The 20998-nt window shown below is 34.1% G+C and overlaps 1 protein-coding gene and 1 long non-coding RNA gene across 3 annotated transcripts in view; one reads left to right on the forward strand and one right to left on the reverse strand.

Annotated features, from left to right (window-relative positions):
* Nucleotides 1-1374, forward strand: part of LOC128029018 (uncharacterized) — a 247494-nt gene extending 246120 nt beyond the window's left edge. Inside the window, exon 3 of the long non-coding RNA XR_008187289.1 lies at nucleotides 1235-1374. This is a non-coding gene — a long non-coding RNA (uncharacterized LOC128029018). The remainder of the gene's footprint in view (nucleotides 1-1234) is intronic.
* Nucleotides 1-20998, reverse strand: part of LOC128029013 (uncharacterized) — a 385593-nt gene that overhangs the window by 247988 nt on the left and 116607 nt on the right. For both annotated transcript variants that reach the window (XM_052616458.1, XM_052616457.1), the window contains exons 31-36: nucleotides 15908-16351; nucleotides 13498-13932; nucleotides 11616-12026; nucleotides 7907-8362; nucleotides 5226-5675; nucleotides 2386-2826 (exon numbers count right to left, since the gene is read on the reverse strand). In XM_052616458.1, the coding sequence (XP_052472418.1) occupies nucleotides 2386-2826; nucleotides 5226-5675; nucleotides 7907-8362; nucleotides 11616-12026; nucleotides 13498-13932; nucleotides 15908-16351 (2637 nt within the window). The remainder of the gene's footprint in view (nucleotides 1-2385; nucleotides 2827-5225; nucleotides 5676-7906; nucleotides 8363-11615; nucleotides 12027-13497; nucleotides 13933-15907; nucleotides 16352-20998) is intronic.

Genomic DNA, 20998 nt, shown 5'->3' on the forward strand with positions numbered 1-20998 from the left:
TTCACAAGCTCTCGGGTCCATCTGAGTGTGACTGAGGTCCATCTCTCCTCCCAAAGCCTGTGAAAGAGCCTCAGTCCTCCTCAAAGAGCCTCTCCGAGATCCATCTTTACTAATACAAGCCAGAAACTGCAGTAGAAGAGCTTTACTACAACTGACGAGAGGAAGAAGAACACAACGATAAACATGAACGTGAGATAAATTAATGCACTTTGTAATATTAGCAATGAAATGGATCTGTCAGATGTCTTACTTCAGCTGGACTTGAGGCAGGATTGGCCAAAGTTGTTTCAGGGCCTCATCAGAGAGCTCACAGTCCTGTAAGATCAACTTCACAATGCTTGGAGTATTCTGAAGCACAGATGAGATTATTCTACAGTCTTCTTCAGTTAGTTTCAAATGCTCCTGGTTCTCCTCTGTGTCTGTTAAATCCAGAGCAGAGCAGCAGGAGAAGTCCAGTCTGTGGTGAAGAGCAGAGAGAAGAACATCTGCTGCCTCCTGCTGGAGATCAGAGGAACTGCAGCAATGAAGCAGCTTCAGCAACAGCAGCCTGTCAACACTAACACACACACAGATACTGTTAACAAACACACACAACAGGACAGTCATGTTTAATGTGATATCAGTGCTGTTCTATCGTAAACCTGAGCTGTGTGACTCTGCTGAGTAAAGGCAGAAAGCTCTCTAGCTCCTCCGCTGGTATGGAGGTCCAGAGCAGATTGAGTTTGACAGTGTTGCAGTGCTGCAAAGTGAAGCGCAGAGCAGCGCAGTGAACAGAGTCCAACACTCGGCCATTCAGGTTGATGTCATTTCCTGCTGAACTCATCAGACCGGACACATACTGAGGAAGACGAGTCTCATAAATCTCCATAATGATGGACAGAGTAACGCTGGGGCTCAACCTGTGGAGAATAAGATCAGTTTCATGAACCATTACAGCAATTAACATTTTTAATGCATTTTTCTTTTTCAAAATTCACATCTGAGGAATGAAAGTGTGTAATTTATATTGTAGGTTTAATAGGGAACATCTCTTGAATTCATGTTAACCACATATCTTACTTTGCTTAAAGCTGAGCTAAACAGAACTTATTAGATTAAATTACTTTTACATTTCAATTTATTTTTACCTTTTCAGCTGAATTGTGCCTAACCAGGGTAACAGTTGTCTGATTTCACAGGTGATTTTGCTCTTCCTGAAGTCCAGCTTTAAATTTAGAGCTTGATGTTGCAGCAGGTAATGAATCACTTCCCAGGTCAGTGAACAGGAAGTCAGATCTTTAGGCACCTTCTTCAGGAAAAAGCATGTCAGTTCATCATCCTGTGCTTCATACACCACTGAAACCAGCTGCTGAAGAGTTTCTTTAGAGAACCTGAACACACAGACAGAACAGGTCTTGTGAAACATTTGATTTACTCACAAAACATGAACCAAAACAGAGCTGAACACAGACCTGATAGACAGAGGATCCTGGAGACCCAACAGTGGTGTGAGAGACAGAGACTCAGATTTACACTCAGTAAGATCCAAACACTGGACAGACAGCAGACTCAGGAGAGACGTCAATCTGCTCAGGATATGAGAGGAATTCAGCTTTGAGTCTTTAGTGACCAGTGAAAGCTCCTCTGTGTTCAGTAAAACAGGACATGACCTCAGCGCTCTGACCATCTTCACTAACATTTTGTCTTCCAGACTGTCAAAAACATAATCAAAGATCATGAGAAACATTCACATTCAGATTCCAGGATGTGTTAATCAAAAACAGTTATGAGGTAAACAGTTATGATGTAAACAGTGAGTGCAGATAATATATCTCAGACCTCAGCTTCTGCAGGTGTCTGATGTGTCTGAAGAGCAGTCTGGTTCCTCTGACAGAAATGGCTTGTGGCTTTAGAGTCAGGTTTAGTTTTGATGGTGAAAGACCCAGAACTCTCCCCACAGATCTGCAGGTGCTGCTGGGTAATTTTCCTCTCAGTGTTACAGTGAAGTCCAAAGCCTGGAGCAGAGGAGTGACCTGATCTGATTTCACTCTGGACCCAAACACTTTACACAGAGATGGGATGAACCGTTCCGCATTCCTGCAGGACAAGCATATAATAATTAAATAATATGCAATATCCTGCACTAGTAATATTCAAGCATATTGTTTTATCTTAAGCTTAAATATTTTCACTGTATAAAGCTAATGTTTACACTATGTGGGGGAAAAAGCACAATGTCACAATAGTCAAATAAAAGGCAGTATTTATCAGACGTCAGCTGTGAGATGTAGGGCAGACCTTGAAGGAATCCCTTCACGTTACAAAAGTTTAGCCAATGCATCTAACTGAGCTAGAAATATGAAATCAAATCAAATCCAGAGTAATGTTTTCCCATGAGACTCTCACCTCAGCTGTGAGATGTAGGGCAGACACTGCAGGAATCCCTTCACTTCACTCTCTTCATCTGTCCAGTCTATCAGCTCTACTGGTTTCTTCTCTGTTTGGAGTTTCAGCACTTCTAGGAGGATGGAGCTCTTTCTCTCTGAGAGATCTATTCTCCAGACTGCAGGAGCTGACTGATAAATTGGCTGTAATGCTGGAAGGACACTCCTGCCTGTTTGAGTCTCATAGTCCTTCACATGTGAACACAGATCCAGCAGGAAATCAGATTGATCAGTCTGAAAATCTAAATTATCTGTATAATCCCCATTAAAAGGGAAAGATGTGTAGCTGCACACAGATGTTAATAGTTCAGTGTAAGTTTCTCCTTGATTTGCATCAATCTCTGATGCTGAAACAATCAGTTTCAGTAGAAACTTTACAGCAGGTTCATTCATCAAGTCAAACCTGTGGAGACACAAATAATTATCACTTCAATGTTCAATGTACAGTATGAACAAAAATACTGCAGATGACAAATTAAATCATTTAAATATAAAATACATATGAGAGCTGATGGAATGATTTGAAAAGATTCAATGGCACTTTGTATTTTAGTTCTAGTTGCGGACTGTGTAGTCTGTGTTATAAATATAATCCTAAAGTGAATAAATAGTAAAGTGTGAAATCTAAACTTATTAAAGTGTTTATAATTTAAATAATTTTCTTAAAATTTCAATTTAAAATACATGTAACTGGCACATATTCAGTTGATATGAAGGTAAATCTGGGTCAGACAGTTTCTGTTCTGTTCAGACGTTGTGTTTGTGTGCTGACTATCATGACAGTGTACACTTAATATACAGCTCCATTAAAGTCAAGTATTGTGTCTTGTGTCACATTCACGTGCACTTTACATGTGTGATGCTAGTCAGACTAAACAGACTAAAACAATTATTCACTTTTTAATTTGTCATAAATGACACAGTTACTTTTTTCTGAAGTTCAACTAACCAAACTAGATACTGTGATTGCAGTTTTTCTTTATCTGATATGTATTCATGTTAATTATTTAACAGTCGTTCTCATCATCGTACACATGCTCTGAAAGACAGAGGTAATGTGCAATGTACTTTTAATCCTGCAGATATTCGATTATGTATTGTGTGATGTTTACATGAACAGAGAGATGAAGATTGTAGCTTGACTTTGCAAAAACCCACTGAACTGTAACTCGATTATAACTGCACGTGTTAACACTGCTACAATAGAAATATATGAACACAATCATGAATTCTGTGGAGATGTGTAATGTGCAGAGCATAATATGACATATACTGTATGTGTTTGTTAGGGTCTGAATGAAGAATGTTTATCTTTCTTTTAAATATAAACACAAGATAAATAAGTCTTTCATTGAGGTTATTTTCCTTGTGTCTTGTTAAAATTAGTCTGATGTTGAGTGCACAAGACCCCGTTTCTCGTGGAACTGTGCACAGCATTTTTTGTAACTTTGTTTGTGGCTCTGTTTCTGAAGAAACACGACCAGCACTCAGTCTGAGCTTGACCAAATTGCTTACATTTAATAAATGAGCCTACAATAGCAGAAATAATCATTTTTAATTACAGTTAAAGTTAATATTTAATGAAAATGATAATTCATAATAATGATATGAAAATGGTTAATGAAATCAGAATAAAGTTTTAAGGGACTGTAGTTTAATTTATTTATATATATATATATATATATATATATATATATATATGCTCATATCTAATGTTTTTTCTTCTAATGTCACATGTAATAATCTCAAGGTTTACTGGGTTTCACCTGATTCTTTGATTCTTTTGTTGTGTGGGTTTGGTGAAGTGCACTAAAAATATCAGATTGTTACGTGTGTCCTCCAAACTGACCCTCATCTTAATCAGTAAAGAAAGGTTAGCGTTCGGGACAGGGATCAACTATGGTGCCCCTAAGGAGACACGGTCAGTTCACTTAGTTTTGTTTGTGGCCATGATATAATAACTTGTGGGAATATGATAATGTGTCGTGGCCACAAGATATTAATTTGAGGGGAAGTCATAATAACTCGTGGGAACATGATATTATGTCGTGGCCTCGAGATGTTATGTGGCCACGAGTTTAATGTGTAAACAAACCTGTGTGACCATAGCAACCCAGGATTATCAGAGATGGATTCATTAATGTTTTATTTTGAATTAGTAAATGATTATATTATTTATGATAGAAATTATTACAATAATAAATTATTATATTAACCACAGGCCTTGGCTTCTGGGCTGTATTACATGCGATCTTCAGCGTTCAAATAAAGTTTATCATCAATAAAAGTTACATCAAGTGCATAATATAAAATATAAAAACATTTTTACCCATCCTACTGTCTTGTAGGTCCATAAATTGATCGTCCGTTTCTCATAATATTTGTATATTAGACTTTTATTATTATTATCAGTTTTATTATCCTATTATTATTGGTTATATTTTTATATTCATTTTCATTCAAATTCGGTCACATTCCACGTTATACAGTAAAGTCATTTTTTACGTTTTTGTTTTCTAAAAAATCTATTGAAACTTAAAATGTGAAATAAAATGAACAAATAATAATAATCTTTCAAAATAATTTAAGCCACTGAATTAGTTAATATTAGGTTATTTAAGTTAATATTAACTGTCAAACAGAGAGTTTCTACAGTGTGTTTGTGTTGTGACTATCATGACAGTAGATCTGTTGTGTCCTGTGTGTTACATCACATCAGTGTGTGCTGAAAACAGATGAACACAATCACACTGTTCACAGAACAAACAAGAAGCACAGAGAAACAAACACAGAAAGACTCACCTCAGCTGTGAGATGTAGGGCAGACACTGCAGGAATCCCTTCACTTCACTCTCTTCATCTGTGCAGTCTCTCAGCTCTACTGGTTTCTTCTCTGTTTGGAGTTTCAGCACTTCTAGGAGGATGGAGCTCTTTCTCTCTGAGAGCTTTATTCTCCAGACTGCAGGAGCTGACTGATAAATTGGCTGTAATGCTGGAAGGACACTCCTGTCTGTTTGAGTCTCATAGTCCTTCACATGTGAACACAGATCCAGCAGGAAATCAGAGTGTTCTCTGTTGTCATCATCATCATCATCATCTAAACAGAGAAATGATGTGTAGCTGCACACAGATGCTAACAGCTCAATGTAATTCTCTCCTGTAGTTGTAACACACTTTGAAGCTGCAACAGTCAGATTCAGCAGAAACTGAGCAGCAGATTTCCTCTTAATATAGAAACCAGGATCATCAATTCTGTGGAGACAAACAAAATAATCATGTTCATGTCCAGAGCTGGATAATATTAACGAATGTACTGTAATATAAAGGATCATAGCTGGTTTGTTTGTTAGCAGCTGAATGAATAATGTTTTTCTTTCTTTAAAATATAATCATAAGATTGGATTTTTTTTCCCTTATGGTTTCTAAAAAAAAAAAACAATCTGATTCTTAAAGAAAAAAAATATTTAATTAGGTTTTTTTAAAAGACACTCCTTTAAAAGTAAAGACATTGAATCAGGTGATATGAAGTTAAATCTGTAACAGAAAGTTTCTACACTGTGTTTCTGTGCTGACTATCATGAGTAAACCATCTACAGCTTCAATAAAGTGTCTTGAATCACCTCAGATTAAAAAAAAAAACCTGAAGAAATGAGTGTAAAGCTGTGGAAAGTGAAGGGTGTAAGAAGGTAAAGGGTGTGAGGAGGGACAGAAATACCAATAAAACAGACTGTAGCAACTCATAATGTGATAAAGTATAACTTAATAAAAAAATATTAACAAGGTTTAATATTGTAAAGTGTATGAAGAGGGAGACACCTATCAAAACAACACAGATCGTACAGCACAGCCATTACAGAGTAAAGAATATTAAACTGTGAGTGGAGAAAAAAAACTTGAAAGCACTTTGATGTATTTAAAAAATATAACCTGATGCCATCAAACTTATAAGCATCTCTGTATTAGAGACTACTGACAACTATCATGAACTAATCAAATGCAATTATGAAATCAATTATTATTAGTAATAGCTTTTCTGGAAGTATAACATAATAAAAAAGTATTTACAAGGTTTAAGACTTTAACATTTTAAAGGGCATGAAGAGGGGAGATGCAGCACAGCCATTATGGAGTAAAGAATATTAAAATGTGAGTGGAGAAAAAAAAACACTAGACTTGAAAACACTTTGTTATATTGGAAAAAAATACAACCTGATGACAACAAGCTTAAACATATAAATAATAGAAACATTCTTCCCAAATGATTTAATCCATTGAATCAGATAAAGCTGTTTCAGACTGACCATTTCTGCACTGTGTTTGTGTGAACACTTAATCTACAGCTCTATTAATATATTACAATTATCTCAGTATGACAATGCTTTTAGTTAGTTTATAATGTCACACATTTCTCCTAATGTAAACATTTATTTTGTATTATTACCTCAAGACTTTATTATTTTGAAAAAATGATTACATCCTGAACATTTCATTACATTAAAAATGTACTTTTAATTTTATTTGTAATGATTATATTATGCTTTATTATAACATTATGATTTGCTACACAGACCTAGAACACACCCAAGATAAAGTGTAAAGAATATTAAAATGTTAGAGGACAAAACACAAACAGACACAAACCAGACGGCACTCCTCCTGACTCCACTGCTTTTCTATTTCTGTCATAAGCACAGCTCTGATACTCTGAGGCTTGTACAATGAAGATCCAAATTTAGTTTCATTAAGAGTTTAATCCAGAATAGAATGGCAATGGAGTAGAGAGGAGCGCCCTCTGGTGGATGTCCAGGACACTCCAGCTGGTGATCCTGACAGAAGGGCACTTTAATGTATTACAGAAATAACCATTTGACAAACTCCAAGCATTTTATTATTAGAGACTACTAATGTGTATCATCAGCAAATCAAAAAAAAATAAAATAATTGTGCATCTCTTTGATTTCTAAAAGTTAATTAGCCACTCAATAAAATGTGAGTTTTAAATAAAATTTGAATTGATCAAATAATGTAATTACTTCAATTTTTTGACTGCTTCATTTCCTTCAAAATAATTTAAGCCACTGAATCCGTTAACATGAATGTACTGTAAACCTGTGTCAGACAGTTTCTACTGTGTTTGTGCTGACTATCATGAGAGTGAACACTTAATCTACAGCTCCAGTGCTGAACTTGTGTCCCGTGTATTACATCAGTAACAAATTGTGTGCTGAATGAAGCTGATACAATAGAAATATATGATCACAATCACTCTCACAGCAGAAAAACTGACTGATTGAGGGTAACTACAGGATTTCAACAACAGATAACAATATTGCTGCCGAAAAAAACTACATGTCCATTTAGTGTTTTTTTGTGATTATATGTAATTCAATTCTGGTTCATGTTCACATACATATTTTTTAAAATAATATTTCAGTTAAAAACATTACATTTATTGTGAGCACTGAATACAATGAGACTCTCACCTCAGCTGTGAGATGTGGGGCAGACACTGCAGGAATCCCTTCACTTCACTCTCTTCATCTGTGCAGTCTATCAGCTCTACTGGTTTCTTCTCTGTTTGGAGTTTCAGCACTTCTAGGAGGATGGAGCTCTTTCTCTCTGAGAGATCTATTCTCCAGACTGCAGGAGCTGACTGATAAATTGGCTGTAATGCTGGAAGGACACTCCTGTCTGTTTGAGTCTCATAGTCCTTCACATGTGAACACAGATCCAGCAGAAAATCACAATGTTCTCTGTTGTGATCATCATCATCATCCTCATCATCATAACAGAGAAATGATGTGTAGCTGCACACTGATGCTAACAGCTCAATGTAATTCTCTCCTGTAGTTGTAACACACTTTGAAGCTTCAACAGTTAGATTCAGCAGAAACTGAGCAGCAGATTTCCTGTCAATACTGGAATCAGATTCATCAATTCTGTGGAGACAAACAAAATAATCATGTTCATGTCCAGAGCTGGATAATATTAAATAATGTACTGTAATATAAATGATCATAGTTGGTTTGTTTGTTAGCAGCTGAATGAATAATGTTTTTCTTTCTTTAAAATATCATAAGTTCATAAAATGTATCCTAAGATTTCGTAAGTCTTTCACGGAGGTTTATTTTCTTATGCATCTGGTTTTCTAAAAAAATAACCTAAAGACTCCTAAAGAAGAAAATTATAATTTAATTAGGTTTTTTTTAAAGACACTCCTTTAAAAGTAAAGTCATTGAATCAGGTGATATGAAGTTAAATCTGTATCAGAAAGTTTCTACATTGTTTTTGTAAAGTGTCATGAATCACCTCAGATTAAAAAAAAACTGAAGAAATGAGTGTAAAGCTGTGGAAAAGTGAAGAGTGGAAGAAGGTAAAGTATATGAAGAGGGAGACAAATACCATTAAAACAGTCTGTAGCAACTCATAATATAATAAAGTATAACTTAATAAAAAAGTATTAACAAGGTATAAGATTTTAAAGTGTATGAAGAGGGAGACAACTCTCAAAACAACACAGACCATTCAGCACAGCCATTACAGAGTAAAGAATATTAAACTGTGAGTGGAGAAAAAAAACTAGACTTGAAAGCACAAAAAATATAACCTGATGACATCAAACTTATAAGCATCTCTGTATTAGAGACTACTAACAGTTATCATGAACTAATCAAATGCAATTATGAAATCAATTACTATTAGTAATAGCTTTTCTGGATTTTTACTTATGTTCAACTGAAACTTATTATGACATACTGTACGTGTTTGTTAGGGTCTGAATGGAGAATGATTATATTTCTTTTAAATATAAACATAAGATGAATAAGTCTTTCAGGATATTTTCCTTACGTCTTGTTAAAATTAGTCTGATGTTGAGTGCTCAAGACCCCGTTTCTCGTGGAGCTGTGCACAGCATTTTTTGTAACTTTGTTTGCGGCTCTGTTTCTGAAGAGAAAGACCAGAACTCAGTCTGAGCTTGACCAAATAAATTACTTACATTTACTAAATGAGCCTACAATAGCAGAAATAAACCATAAAGTTTTGAAAGTTAGTCAATATTTAATTAAAATGATAATTTATAATAATAATAATAATAATAATAATAATAATAATAATAATAATAATAATAATAATAATATGAAAATGTTTTATAAAATCAGAAATAATTTAAGGGAGTGCTGTTTAATTTAGTTTTATACATGTGCTCATGTCTATTTTTTTGTTCTAATGTCACAAGTAATAATCTCAAGGTTTACTGGGTTTGACCTGATTCTTTGATTCTTTTGTTGTGTGTGTTTGGTGAAGTGCACTAAAAATATCAGATACGTGTGTCCTCCAAACTGACCCTCATCTTAATCAGTAAAGAAAGGTTAGCGTTCGGGACAATGATGAACATCTTAAATAGGACTATAATTCGATCAGGGATTATTATATGAACATTTGGTAACTTTTATAGGTTTAAGTTTTAAGCTTTACTGTATTCTTACAAATGTTGTTAGAATGACTTTATTTCAATAAAATATATTTACAAAAAATAGACACAACACAACAACAAGACTGTTCAGTTACTTTAGTGTTTGCAGCTCTACTGTAGACAGATTCTTCTGATGACAGTCCTGACAAGACATAGTTCTGAGTGTTGTTCCAGGAAAAATACAAGGACTCGCTCATAATTATGGCCGTGATTGAGCACATGATTAGAGCAATTTATACTTTCAGATGCCATTGGAACTTCAGTTAAAAAAATATATATAATTATTTTTTTGCTCCTTGTATTAATTATTCTGGACTTTGTTTTAATGGTTAAATTAAATCGTAGAAATCTTAAAGCATGTCTAATTAATTGAAATCATAACAACAACAACTTTATTATTATTAGTTTTTTTTTTTTTTACAATAATAGGGCCCTGTGGAACTCTGTATATATGCATGTATGCATTTTTAGAAATTCTGTGTTGTCTGTTTTAAAAAAAATTCTGGATTATTTAATACAAATGTTTTATCAAAAATGGTGGTAATCACATGAAGGCGTGAAACATTAACTTTTAAAATTTACTCAAATGAAAATGTAACAGATTTATATTAAAATTAAAACATGGAAGAGAAATGGTGTGATTATTCCTTTAAAAAGTTATGATTTAATAAATGAATGATTATTAATTCGTACTCTGACAAGAATGTACAGTAATATATTTCTGTCAAAATGTCTTCAACTTAAAGGTGCAGCAAATGATTTCTGAGAAAAGCTGTCGATATTTGAAATGACCAAAACAAACACAATCATACCCAAAAGATCACACCACTATCTTGAAACTCCGCCCCCAAATTCACAAACACACTCTGCAGCAGGCCCCTCCCCCATCATGAGTAGACACGCCCCTTACTGGTGACAGACTAGAAGTGTGTTTTGGTGCTCGGTGTGATCCACTTACAGCAGTGTTTCTCAGAAATCACATACTGCATCTTTAAACTGGTCTTTTATTTTGACAGTTTCTTTTGAAGACCTTTGAGTGTCTGTGTATATAATATGATGATAGTTTTCTCAAGTGAAATGCTGAAATGCTTGTGAAGTGATGCTCAGAGCAGCTCTAAAGATGAAGTTCACGTGTTCATGTCATAGTGAGACGACAGATGCTGAAAACACCACCAGCACTTGCTTCAGTGTGTGTGTAGCAGAAGGAACCACAACATTCATTCACTCAGAGACGAGCAGAACATACAAACTTTATATTTAAAATAGAAGTCTTTTGTGCTTTTATATCCACAGACACTAGTCAATATTGTGGTTTCATTAAGTGTAGAGTGCTGCTTTTGATTTATTCATCCAAGATTCACTCAAGGTGACATTCAACGTTATACAGTAAATTCCTTTTTTTTAGGTTTTTGTTTTCTTAAAAATCAACTGAAACTTAAAATGTGAAAGAAAATTAACAAATAATCTAAATCATTTATTTGAAACATTCTTTCAAAATTATTTAAGGCACTGAATTAGTTAATATTAAGTTAATTTAGTTAATATTAACAGTCAAACAGAGTTTCTACAGTGTGTTTGTGTTCTGACTATCATGACAGTAGATCTGTTGTGTCCTGTGTGTTACATCACATCAGTTGTGTGCTGAAAACAGATGAACACAATCAAACTGTTCACAGAACAAACAAGAAGCACAGAGAAACAAACACAGAAAGTCTCACCTCAGCTGTGAGATGTAGGGCAGACACTGCAGGAATCCCTTCACTTCACTCTCTTCATCTGTGCAGTCTCTCAGCTCTACTGGTTTCTTCTCTGTTTGGAGTTTCAGCACTTCTAGGAGGATGGAGCTCTTTCTCTCTGAGAGATCTATGCTCCAGACTGCAGGAGCTGACTGATAAATTGGCTGTAATGCTGGAAGGACACTCCAGCCTGTTTGAGTCTCATAGTCCTTCACATGTGAACACAGATCCAGCAGGAAATCAGCTCTCTCATAATTCACAGATGATATCAGTTTCATCACAGTTTCTTCTATTGTCTCTTGTTGGTGAATAGCAGCTTGCAGACACAAATCCAGTATGAATAGTCTTTTTCTTTTTATCCACAGTTCAGAAGATTGATCTGGTGCAATAAATCTAAAAAAAAGTATGAACAAGATTCTGTTAGATGACAAAGGACAGGAAGTGTTAAAAAAAACGATCAAATAACTAATAGACAATCAGATAATGAATATATTGGTACCATATCAATAATGCAAAGAAATGATAAACAATAGTTTTGACCATGTCCATGATAGTGGAATAACAGTTTCTTGTACACAACCACGTCCAAGTGATCTGAGCGCTTCCTGTTGTGTGACGTGTGCGCGCGAGCCCTCAGATCACTGGTTGTGTTCTGGCTTAGTCTGTGCAAGCGCGGATAGTGATCTCTTTTTTGTTGTTTGTATTACTTAACTGAAAAAAAGAATCTGACTATAAATTTGGATGTATTGGATATATTTCAGCACTGAATATTTAATTGTGCGTGCTCAACAGGAAAAATACTGTACATGTATTGTGTGTCTTCAGGTGCTAACAAGTAAAGACAGAAAGCCTGCCAATAAAAAGCAAATTGATATGAATAAGGAAAAATAAGTTCATTAGCAGCATGCTTCAACTTTATAATATTTATGACACTCAGACAGGTCACAGGTATTCTATGCAAATGTTTTGGTAGACAAAAACAAGATATATTTGTATTTTCATTATCTGTTCTTCAGACATTCCTCTTTAAAATAAATAAAGTTTCAAATGAATACAAAGTGACCCACATTTCATTTTTGAACACTGAACATGTACGATTGAACAATTTACTCTATGAGCCATACTGAAATCCCAGAATCTCTGGAAGAGAACTCTATGGGGTTTTAAATTAAGATACAAAAAGAAAAGTTAAAGACCCAAAATCTAAAAGGACATTGAGATATCTGTAAGACTTCTTTGGTTAAGGCATGCAAACTTGCAAACTTTTGAGAAAAAAAATTAAATAAAAAAAAAAAGCCTATTTTGGACTATCATGATTCAAACTGAAATGTGTTTCTGTTAATCACCAAGAAACAGTTCTTAAGTATTTAGGCTGAAAATGGCATCCAATAATACAAAATAGTAAGCATATAATTTCACAAAACATTATAGAATTTCAACATTGGTCATTTAATGATTAACAGCCAATAATAAACTGTGGAACAAGATTTTGGTACGGTTTATATAAATGTGTATTCTGTGCTGAGGAACAGAATGGGCCATCTAACCAATCAGAGCAGAGTGCGCTCTCAGAAAGGAGGGGTTTAGAGGGACTAGATCCATGAACAAACCACTTCAGAAACTGTCAGAAAAGAGATGAAACTGCATTTATAAGAGGAAAAACTATTTTACCTTGGATGAATATAAACCTATTGTAGGATACCTACAATTTAAAATTATACTATTTACAGAAAGCAGATTTTGTATCTATAAAGAGATTGTATACTCTGTAATGTCATTCTCACAAAAACAATTAAACTACATTTGACACTAGTTTTATCTCATATCAAATTAAATGTAAAGGCAGTATTTAATTAAAACAGACCTTAATTTAGAGATGTAGGGCAGACACTGCAGGAATCCCTTCACTTCACTCTCTTCATCTGTGCAGTCTCTCAGCCTTACTAATTTCTTTTCTTTTCTGAGTTTCAGCACTTCTAGGAGGATGGAGCTCTTTCTCTCCGAGAGGTTTATTCTCCAGACTGCAGGAGCTGACTGATAAATTGGCTGTAATGCTGGAAGGACACTCCTGCCTGTTTGAGTCTCATAGTCCTTCACATGTGAACACAGATCCAGCAGGAAATCACACTGATAAACGTGATGGTTAGTATGGTTTTCACTGAAGGGGAAAGATGTGTAGCTGCACACAGATGTGAACAGCTCTGTGTAATTTTCACCAGTCGTTTTATCAAACTCTGACGCTGAAACAATCAGATTCACCAGAAACTGGACAGATGTTTTCTTCTCATAGAAATCAAATCTGTGGAGACACAAATGTAAACACACTTCAATGTCTAGTGCTGGATAATATGAAATATGAGAGCAGATTGGTAATTACAACATTCATCTTTACAATAATAATAAAATGATAATTAGGTTTATGGCACTGATCTGTATAATGACTCGTGGTGAAGCCACTGTTTGAGCGTCATCTTACTATTCTCTTGCAGCACAGAGAATCACTGACTGACAGACAAAACACTGACCTAAAATCACCAGACCTGAAGCAGAACAGTCTCACAGAATTTGGTTTTAGTTTTTTAGTTTAGAATAAGTGTATGTAAATTAATAATTTCAGATGTTATCTGCAATGTTTATGGTGTTTCGGGGCAGGTTAAGAGAATGTGTGTCTGCTGCTCACTGATGACAGACGTAACTTATACAACACAAAATATATTACTTCATGTAATTAAGTGGGAAATATTAAACATGAACATATATCTGGTATTAGAATCAGAAATTAATTTGAATATACAAAAAATATTACGATACAAGCCATTGTTACTACGTTGTACTATACTGTATTGAAATTGAAAGTTTATCATGAATCATCTTAGAAATAAAGCTTCATGTCTTTAAGTCTGTACAACACGTAGTCAGGATTTTTTCTCTAAAGTTAAGATGCATGTATTTTATGTCCTGATTGAGCAACATCTATTTAATACTTTTCAAGATCACACAATTTCTATGGCATTTTACTAGCATTACAGTTTCCATCGGAGTAAAATGTTGAATAATAATAAATTTAACCAACATTTGAATCATTAATTGCCTCAAAAAACATGATGTTAACAAAACCATAGTTTAAACATTTGCAGTTAGCCAACCTTATGAATAAAAACGATATAACAACACAACATAATAATTATATAAACCGTGAACAGCCTGTACAAGCTGAATGAAGGTAAATAAACATCTGTTACGAAGCATAAATCTTTCTTCAGATTTCAGAACGAGCACTTTGTCATGTCAGACATATGTTGAGGATCTCATCTGTCTGATATTCATCATGTTCATCTAATGTTTGTTACTGTAATGAAGATGAAGGTAACTTTTTAATAAGCAGGAGAATTTCCTGACTTTAAACAAATAACTATTTACGTGTTTAGGACATTTGTGTTGTAATAATCAGGGTTCTTACACCTTTTCCAAAGTCAAATTCAAGACTTTCCAGCACTTTATAACTGTGGTAAGTTACATGTTTACACACATATATGAGTTCTTTACTTTAAATCAGAAGTTACTGAGCTATTAAAAAACACTTTTCTGGATTGCATTTAACATTGCATAATGTAAATAGCCAACATACAGTATATAGATTAAACAATTAACCAAAAAAGAAATATATTGTTTTTACAGGGTATCTGCAGGGTTTTTTAAATAAAATGTATGGCTTATTAAGCATGCACACATTAGATAAATACTGTATAAGCGGGGAAGGGCAATGTCTATGGTAACATATTAAACCATAAAATGACTGGAAAAAAAAAAACATGATTTGCAGTTCAGATAGAGGTCTTCACAAATAGCTACAAAAGAGTTTTAAAAAGTGACAAACCTCACATCTTTAAAGGCACATAATCTGTTTGTCTATCCACATTTATAACTCTGTTTATGCTGTGTAAAAACATCGGTCAGTTTTCACATTACTCTGAACAATTCATTCTCTGTCAGCAGGCGGCACTTTTGGAGCGTCAGAAATAGAGCGGTTTCCCTGGTAACTGCAGCACTGCTCACAAACACTACTTTATCAGACACTGAGATGAGGGACAACATTTTAAATTACTCATAGCTCTTCTAACTGCACTATTTGGATCATCATCAATTCAGTCAGTCAGTTTCTGAGATGGTGTGAAATGTAGTTTTACTCACAATTTCTTTTTTGCCAATAATCCTAACTGAGAGCAGAAAATATGAAAAGAAGATGAGCAATGATTTCCCAATGAGACTCTCACCTCAGCTGTGAGATGTAGGGCAGACACTGCAGGAATCCCTTCACTTCTCTCTCTTCATCTGTCCAGTCTCTCAGCTCTACTGGTTTCTTCTCTGTTTGGAGTTTCAGCACTTCTAGGAGGATGGAGCTCTTTCTCTCTGAGAGATCTATGCTCCAGACTGCAGGAGCTGACTGATAAATTGGCTGTAATGCTGGAAGGACACTCCTGCCTGTTTGAGTCTCATAGTCCTTCACATGTGAACACAGATCCAGCAGGAAATCACAGTGTTCTCTGTTGTGATCATCATCATCATAACAGAGAAATGATCTGTAGCTGCACACTGATGCTAACAGCTCAATGTAATTCTCTCCTGTAGTTGTAACACACTTTGAAGCTTCAACAGTTAGATTCAGCAGAAACTGAGCAGCAGATTTCCTCTTAATATAGAAACCAGGATCATCAATTCTGTGGAGACAAACAAAATAATCATGTTCATGTCCAGAGCTGGATAATATTAAATAATGTACTGTAATATAAATGATCATAGTTGGTTTGTTTGTTAGCAGCTGAATGAATAATGTTTTTCTTTCTTTAAAATATAATCATAAGATTGGATTTTTTTTCCCCTTATGGTTTCTAAAAAAAAAAAAAAACAATCTGATTCTTAAAGAAAAAAATTATTTAATTAGGTTTTTTTAAAAGACACTCCTTTAAAAGTAAAGACATTGAATCAGGTGATATGAAGTTAAATCTGTAACAGAAAGTTTCTACATTGTGTTTGTGTGCTGACTATCATGAGAGTAAACCATCTACAGCTTCAATAAAGTGTCATGAATCACCTCAGATTAAAAAAAAAAACCTGAAGAAATGAGTGTAAAGCTGTGGAAAGTGAAGGGTGTAAGAAGGTAAAGGGTGTGAGGAGGGACAGAAATACCAATAAAACAGAGTGTAGCAACTCATAATGTGATAAAGTATAACTTAATAAAAAATTATTAACAAGGTTTAATATTGTAAAGTGTATGAAGAGGGAGACACCCATCAAAACAACACAGACCATACAGGACAGTCATTACAGAGTAAAGAATATTAAACTGTGAGTGGAGAAAAAACACTAGACTTGAAAGCACTTTGATGTATTTAAAAAATATAACCTGATGACATCAAACTTATAAGCATCTCTGTATTAGAGACTACTGACAACTATCATGAACTAATCAAATGCAATTATGAAATCAATTATTATTAGTAATAGCTTTTCTGGATTTATACTTAATATAATAAGGTATAACATAATAAAAAAGTATTTACAAGTTTTAAGACTTTAACATTTTAAAGGGCATGAAGAGGGGAGATGCAGCACAGCCATTATGGAGTAAAGAATATTAAAATGTGAGTGGAGAAAAAAAAACACTAGACTTGAAAGCACTTTGTTATATTGGAAAAAAATACAACCTGATGACAACAAGCTTAAACATATAAATAATAGAAACATTCTTCCCAAATGATTTAATCCATTGAATCAGATAAAGCTGTTTCAGACTGACCATTTCTGCACTGTGTTTGTGTGAACACTTAATCTACAGCTCTATTAATATATTACAATTATCTCAGTATGACAATGCTTTTAGTTAGTTTATAATGTCACACATTTCTCCTGATGTAAACATTTATTTTGTATTATTACCTCAAGACTTTATTATTTTGAAAAAATGATTACATCCTGAACATTTCATTACATTAAAAATGTACTTTTAATTTTATTTGTAATGATTATATTATGCTTTATTATAACATTATGATTTGCTACACAGACCTAGAACACACCCAAGATAAAGTGTAAAGAATATTAAAATGTTAGAGGACAAAACACAAACAGACACAAACCAGACGGCACTCCTCCTTACTCCACTGCTATTCTATTTCTGTCATAAGCACAGCTCTGATACTCTGAGGCTTGTACAATGAAGATCCAAATTTAGTTTCATTAAGAGTTTAATCCAGAATAGAATGGCAATAGAGTAGAGAGGAGCGCCCTCTGGTGGATGTCCAGGACACTCCAGCTGGTGATCCTGACAGAAGGGCACTTTAATGTATTACAGAAATAACCATTTGACAAACTCCAAGCATTTTATTATTAGAGACTACTAATGTGTATCATCAGCAAATCAAAAAAAAAAAAAAAAAAATTGTGCATCTCTTTGATTTCTAAAAGTTAATTAGCCACTCAATAAAATGTGAGTTTTAAATAAAATTTGAATTGATCAAATAATGTAATTACTTCAATTTTTTGACTGCTTCATTTCCTTCATAATAATTTAAGCCACTGAATCCGTTAACATGAATGTTCTGTAAACCTGTGTCAGACAGTTTCTACTGTGTTTGTGCTGACTATCATGAGAGTGAACACTTAATCTACAGCTCCAGTGAAGTCTAGTGCTGAACTTGTGTCCCGTGAATTACATCAATACATTTACAGGCACTTTACATGATTTTAGTCAGACTAAGCTACTATTCATTTTTTAAAAATGTTATGCAAATGTCTGAATTGAATTGCACCAGTCCAATAATAAACATAACTATACAATACAATTATCATTTTTCTTTGTTCTGCATGTTTGTCCCGCAAGAAAGAGGTAATGTGCTTAAAACTGCAAACATTTGGTCATGTATTGTGTGAAATATACTTGGACAGAGAAATTAAGATTGTAGCTTCATCATAACTGCACACGTAAACAAATTGTGTGCTGAATGAAGCTGATACAATAGAAATATATGATCACAATCACTCTCACAGCAGAAAAACTGACTGATTGAGGGTAACTACAGGATTTCAACAACAGATAACAATATTGGTGCCGAAAAAACTACATGTCAATTTAGTGTTTTTTTTGCGATTATATGTCATTCAATTCTGGTTTATGTTCACATACATATTTTTTTAAATAATATTTCAGTTAAAAACATTACATTTATTGTGAGCACTGAATACAATGAGACTCTCACCTCAGCTGTGAGATGTAGGGCAGACACTGCAGGAATCCCTTCACTTCACTCTCTTCATCTGTCCAGTCTCTCAGCTCTACTGGTTTCTTCTCTGTTTGGAGTTTCAGCACTTCTAGGAGGATGGAGCTCTTTCTCTCTGAGAGATCTATTCTCCAGACTGCAGGAGCTGACTGATAAATTGGCTGTAATGCTGGAAGGACACTCCTGTCTGTTTGAGTCTCATAGTCCTTCACATGTGAACACAGATCCAGCAGGAAATCACAGTGTTCTCTGTTGTGATCATCATCATCATAACAGAGAAATGATGTGTAGCTGCACACTGATGCTAACAGCTCAATGTAATTCTCTCCTGTAGTTGTAACACACTTTGAAGCTTCAACAGTTAGATTCAGCAGAAACTGAGCAGCAGATTTCCTGTCAATACTGGAACAAGGTTCATGAATTCTGTGGAGACAAACAAAATAATCATGTTCATGTCCAGAGCTGGATAATATTAAATAATGTACTGTAATATAAATGATCATAGTTGGTTTGTTTGTTAGCAGCCAAATGAAGAATGTTTATCTTTCTTTAAAATATCATAAGTTCATAAAATGTATCCTAAGATTTCGTAAGTCTTTCACGGAGGTTTATTTTCTTATGCATCTGGTTTTCTAAAAAAATAACCTAAAGACTCCTAAAGAAAAAAATAATAATTTAATTAGGTTTTTTTAAAGACACTCCTTTAAAAGTAAAGTCATTGAATCAGGTGATATGAAGTTAAATCTCTAACAGAAAGTTTCTACATTGTTTTTGTAAAGTGTCATGAATCACCTCAGATTAAAAAAAACTGAAGAAATGAGTGTAAAGCTGTGGAAAAGTGAAGAGTGGAAGAAGGTAAAGGATATGAAGAGAGACAAATACCATTAAAACAGTCTGTAGCAACTCATAATGTGATAAAGTATAACTTAATAAAAAAGTATTAACAAGGTTTAAGATTTTAAAGTGTATGAAGAGGGAGACAACTCTCAAAACAACACAGACCATACAGCACAGCCATTACAGAGTAAAGAATATTAAACTGAGTGGAGCAGAAAAAAAAAAAACTTGAAAGCACAAAAAATATAACCCGATGACATCAAACTTATAAGCATCTCTGTATTAGAGACTACTAACAGTTATCATGAACTAATCAAATGCAATTATGAAATCAATTACTATTAGTAATAGCTTTTCTGGATTTTTACTTATGTTCAACTGAAACTTATTATGACATACTGTTCGTGTTTGTTAGGTTCTGAATGGAGAATGATTATATTTCTTTTAAATATAAACATAAGATTAATAAGTCTTTCAGGATATTTTCCTTACGTCTTGTTAAAATTAGTCTGATGTTGAGTGCTCAAGACCCCGTTTCTCGTGGAGCTGTGCACAGCATTTTTTGTAACTTTGTTTGTGGCTCTGTTTCTGAAGAAGCACGACCAGCACTCAGTCTGAGCTTGACCAAATAAATTACTTACATTTACTAAATGAGCCTACAATAGCAGAAATAAACCATAAAGTTTTGAAAGTTAGTCAATCTTTAATTAAAATGATAATTTATAATAATAATAATAATATGAAAATGTTTTATGAAATCAGAAATAATTTTTAAGGGAGTGCTGTTTAATTTAGTTTTATACATGTGCTCATGTCTATTTTTTTGTTCTAATGTCACAAGTAATAATCTCAAGGTTTACTGGGTTTGACCTGATTCTTTGATTCTTTTGTTGTGTGTGTTTGGTGAAGTGCACTAAAAATATCAGATACGTGTGTCCTCCAAACTGACCCTCATCTTAATCAGTAAAGAAAGGTTAGTGTTCGGGACAGGGATGAACATCTTTAATAGGACTATAATTCGATCAGGGATTATTATATGAGAATTTGGTAACTTTTATAGGTTTAAGTTTTAAGCTTTATTGTATTCTTACAAATGTTGTTAGAATGACTATTTCAATCAAATATATTTACAAAAAATAGACACACAACACAACAACATCATTGTTCAGTTACTTTAGTGTTTGCAGCTCTACTGTAGACAGATTCTTCTGATGACAGTCCTGACAAGACACTAGTTCCGAGTGTTGTTCC

Source organism: Carassius gibelio, chromosome A15, assembly GCF_023724105.1.
Source record: "Carassius gibelio isolate Cgi1373 ecotype wild population from Czech Republic chromosome A15, carGib1.2-hapl.c, whole genome shotgun sequence".
NCBI classification, from domain to species: domain Eukaryota; kingdom Metazoa; phylum Chordata; class Actinopteri; order Cypriniformes; family Cyprinidae; genus Carassius; species Carassius gibelio.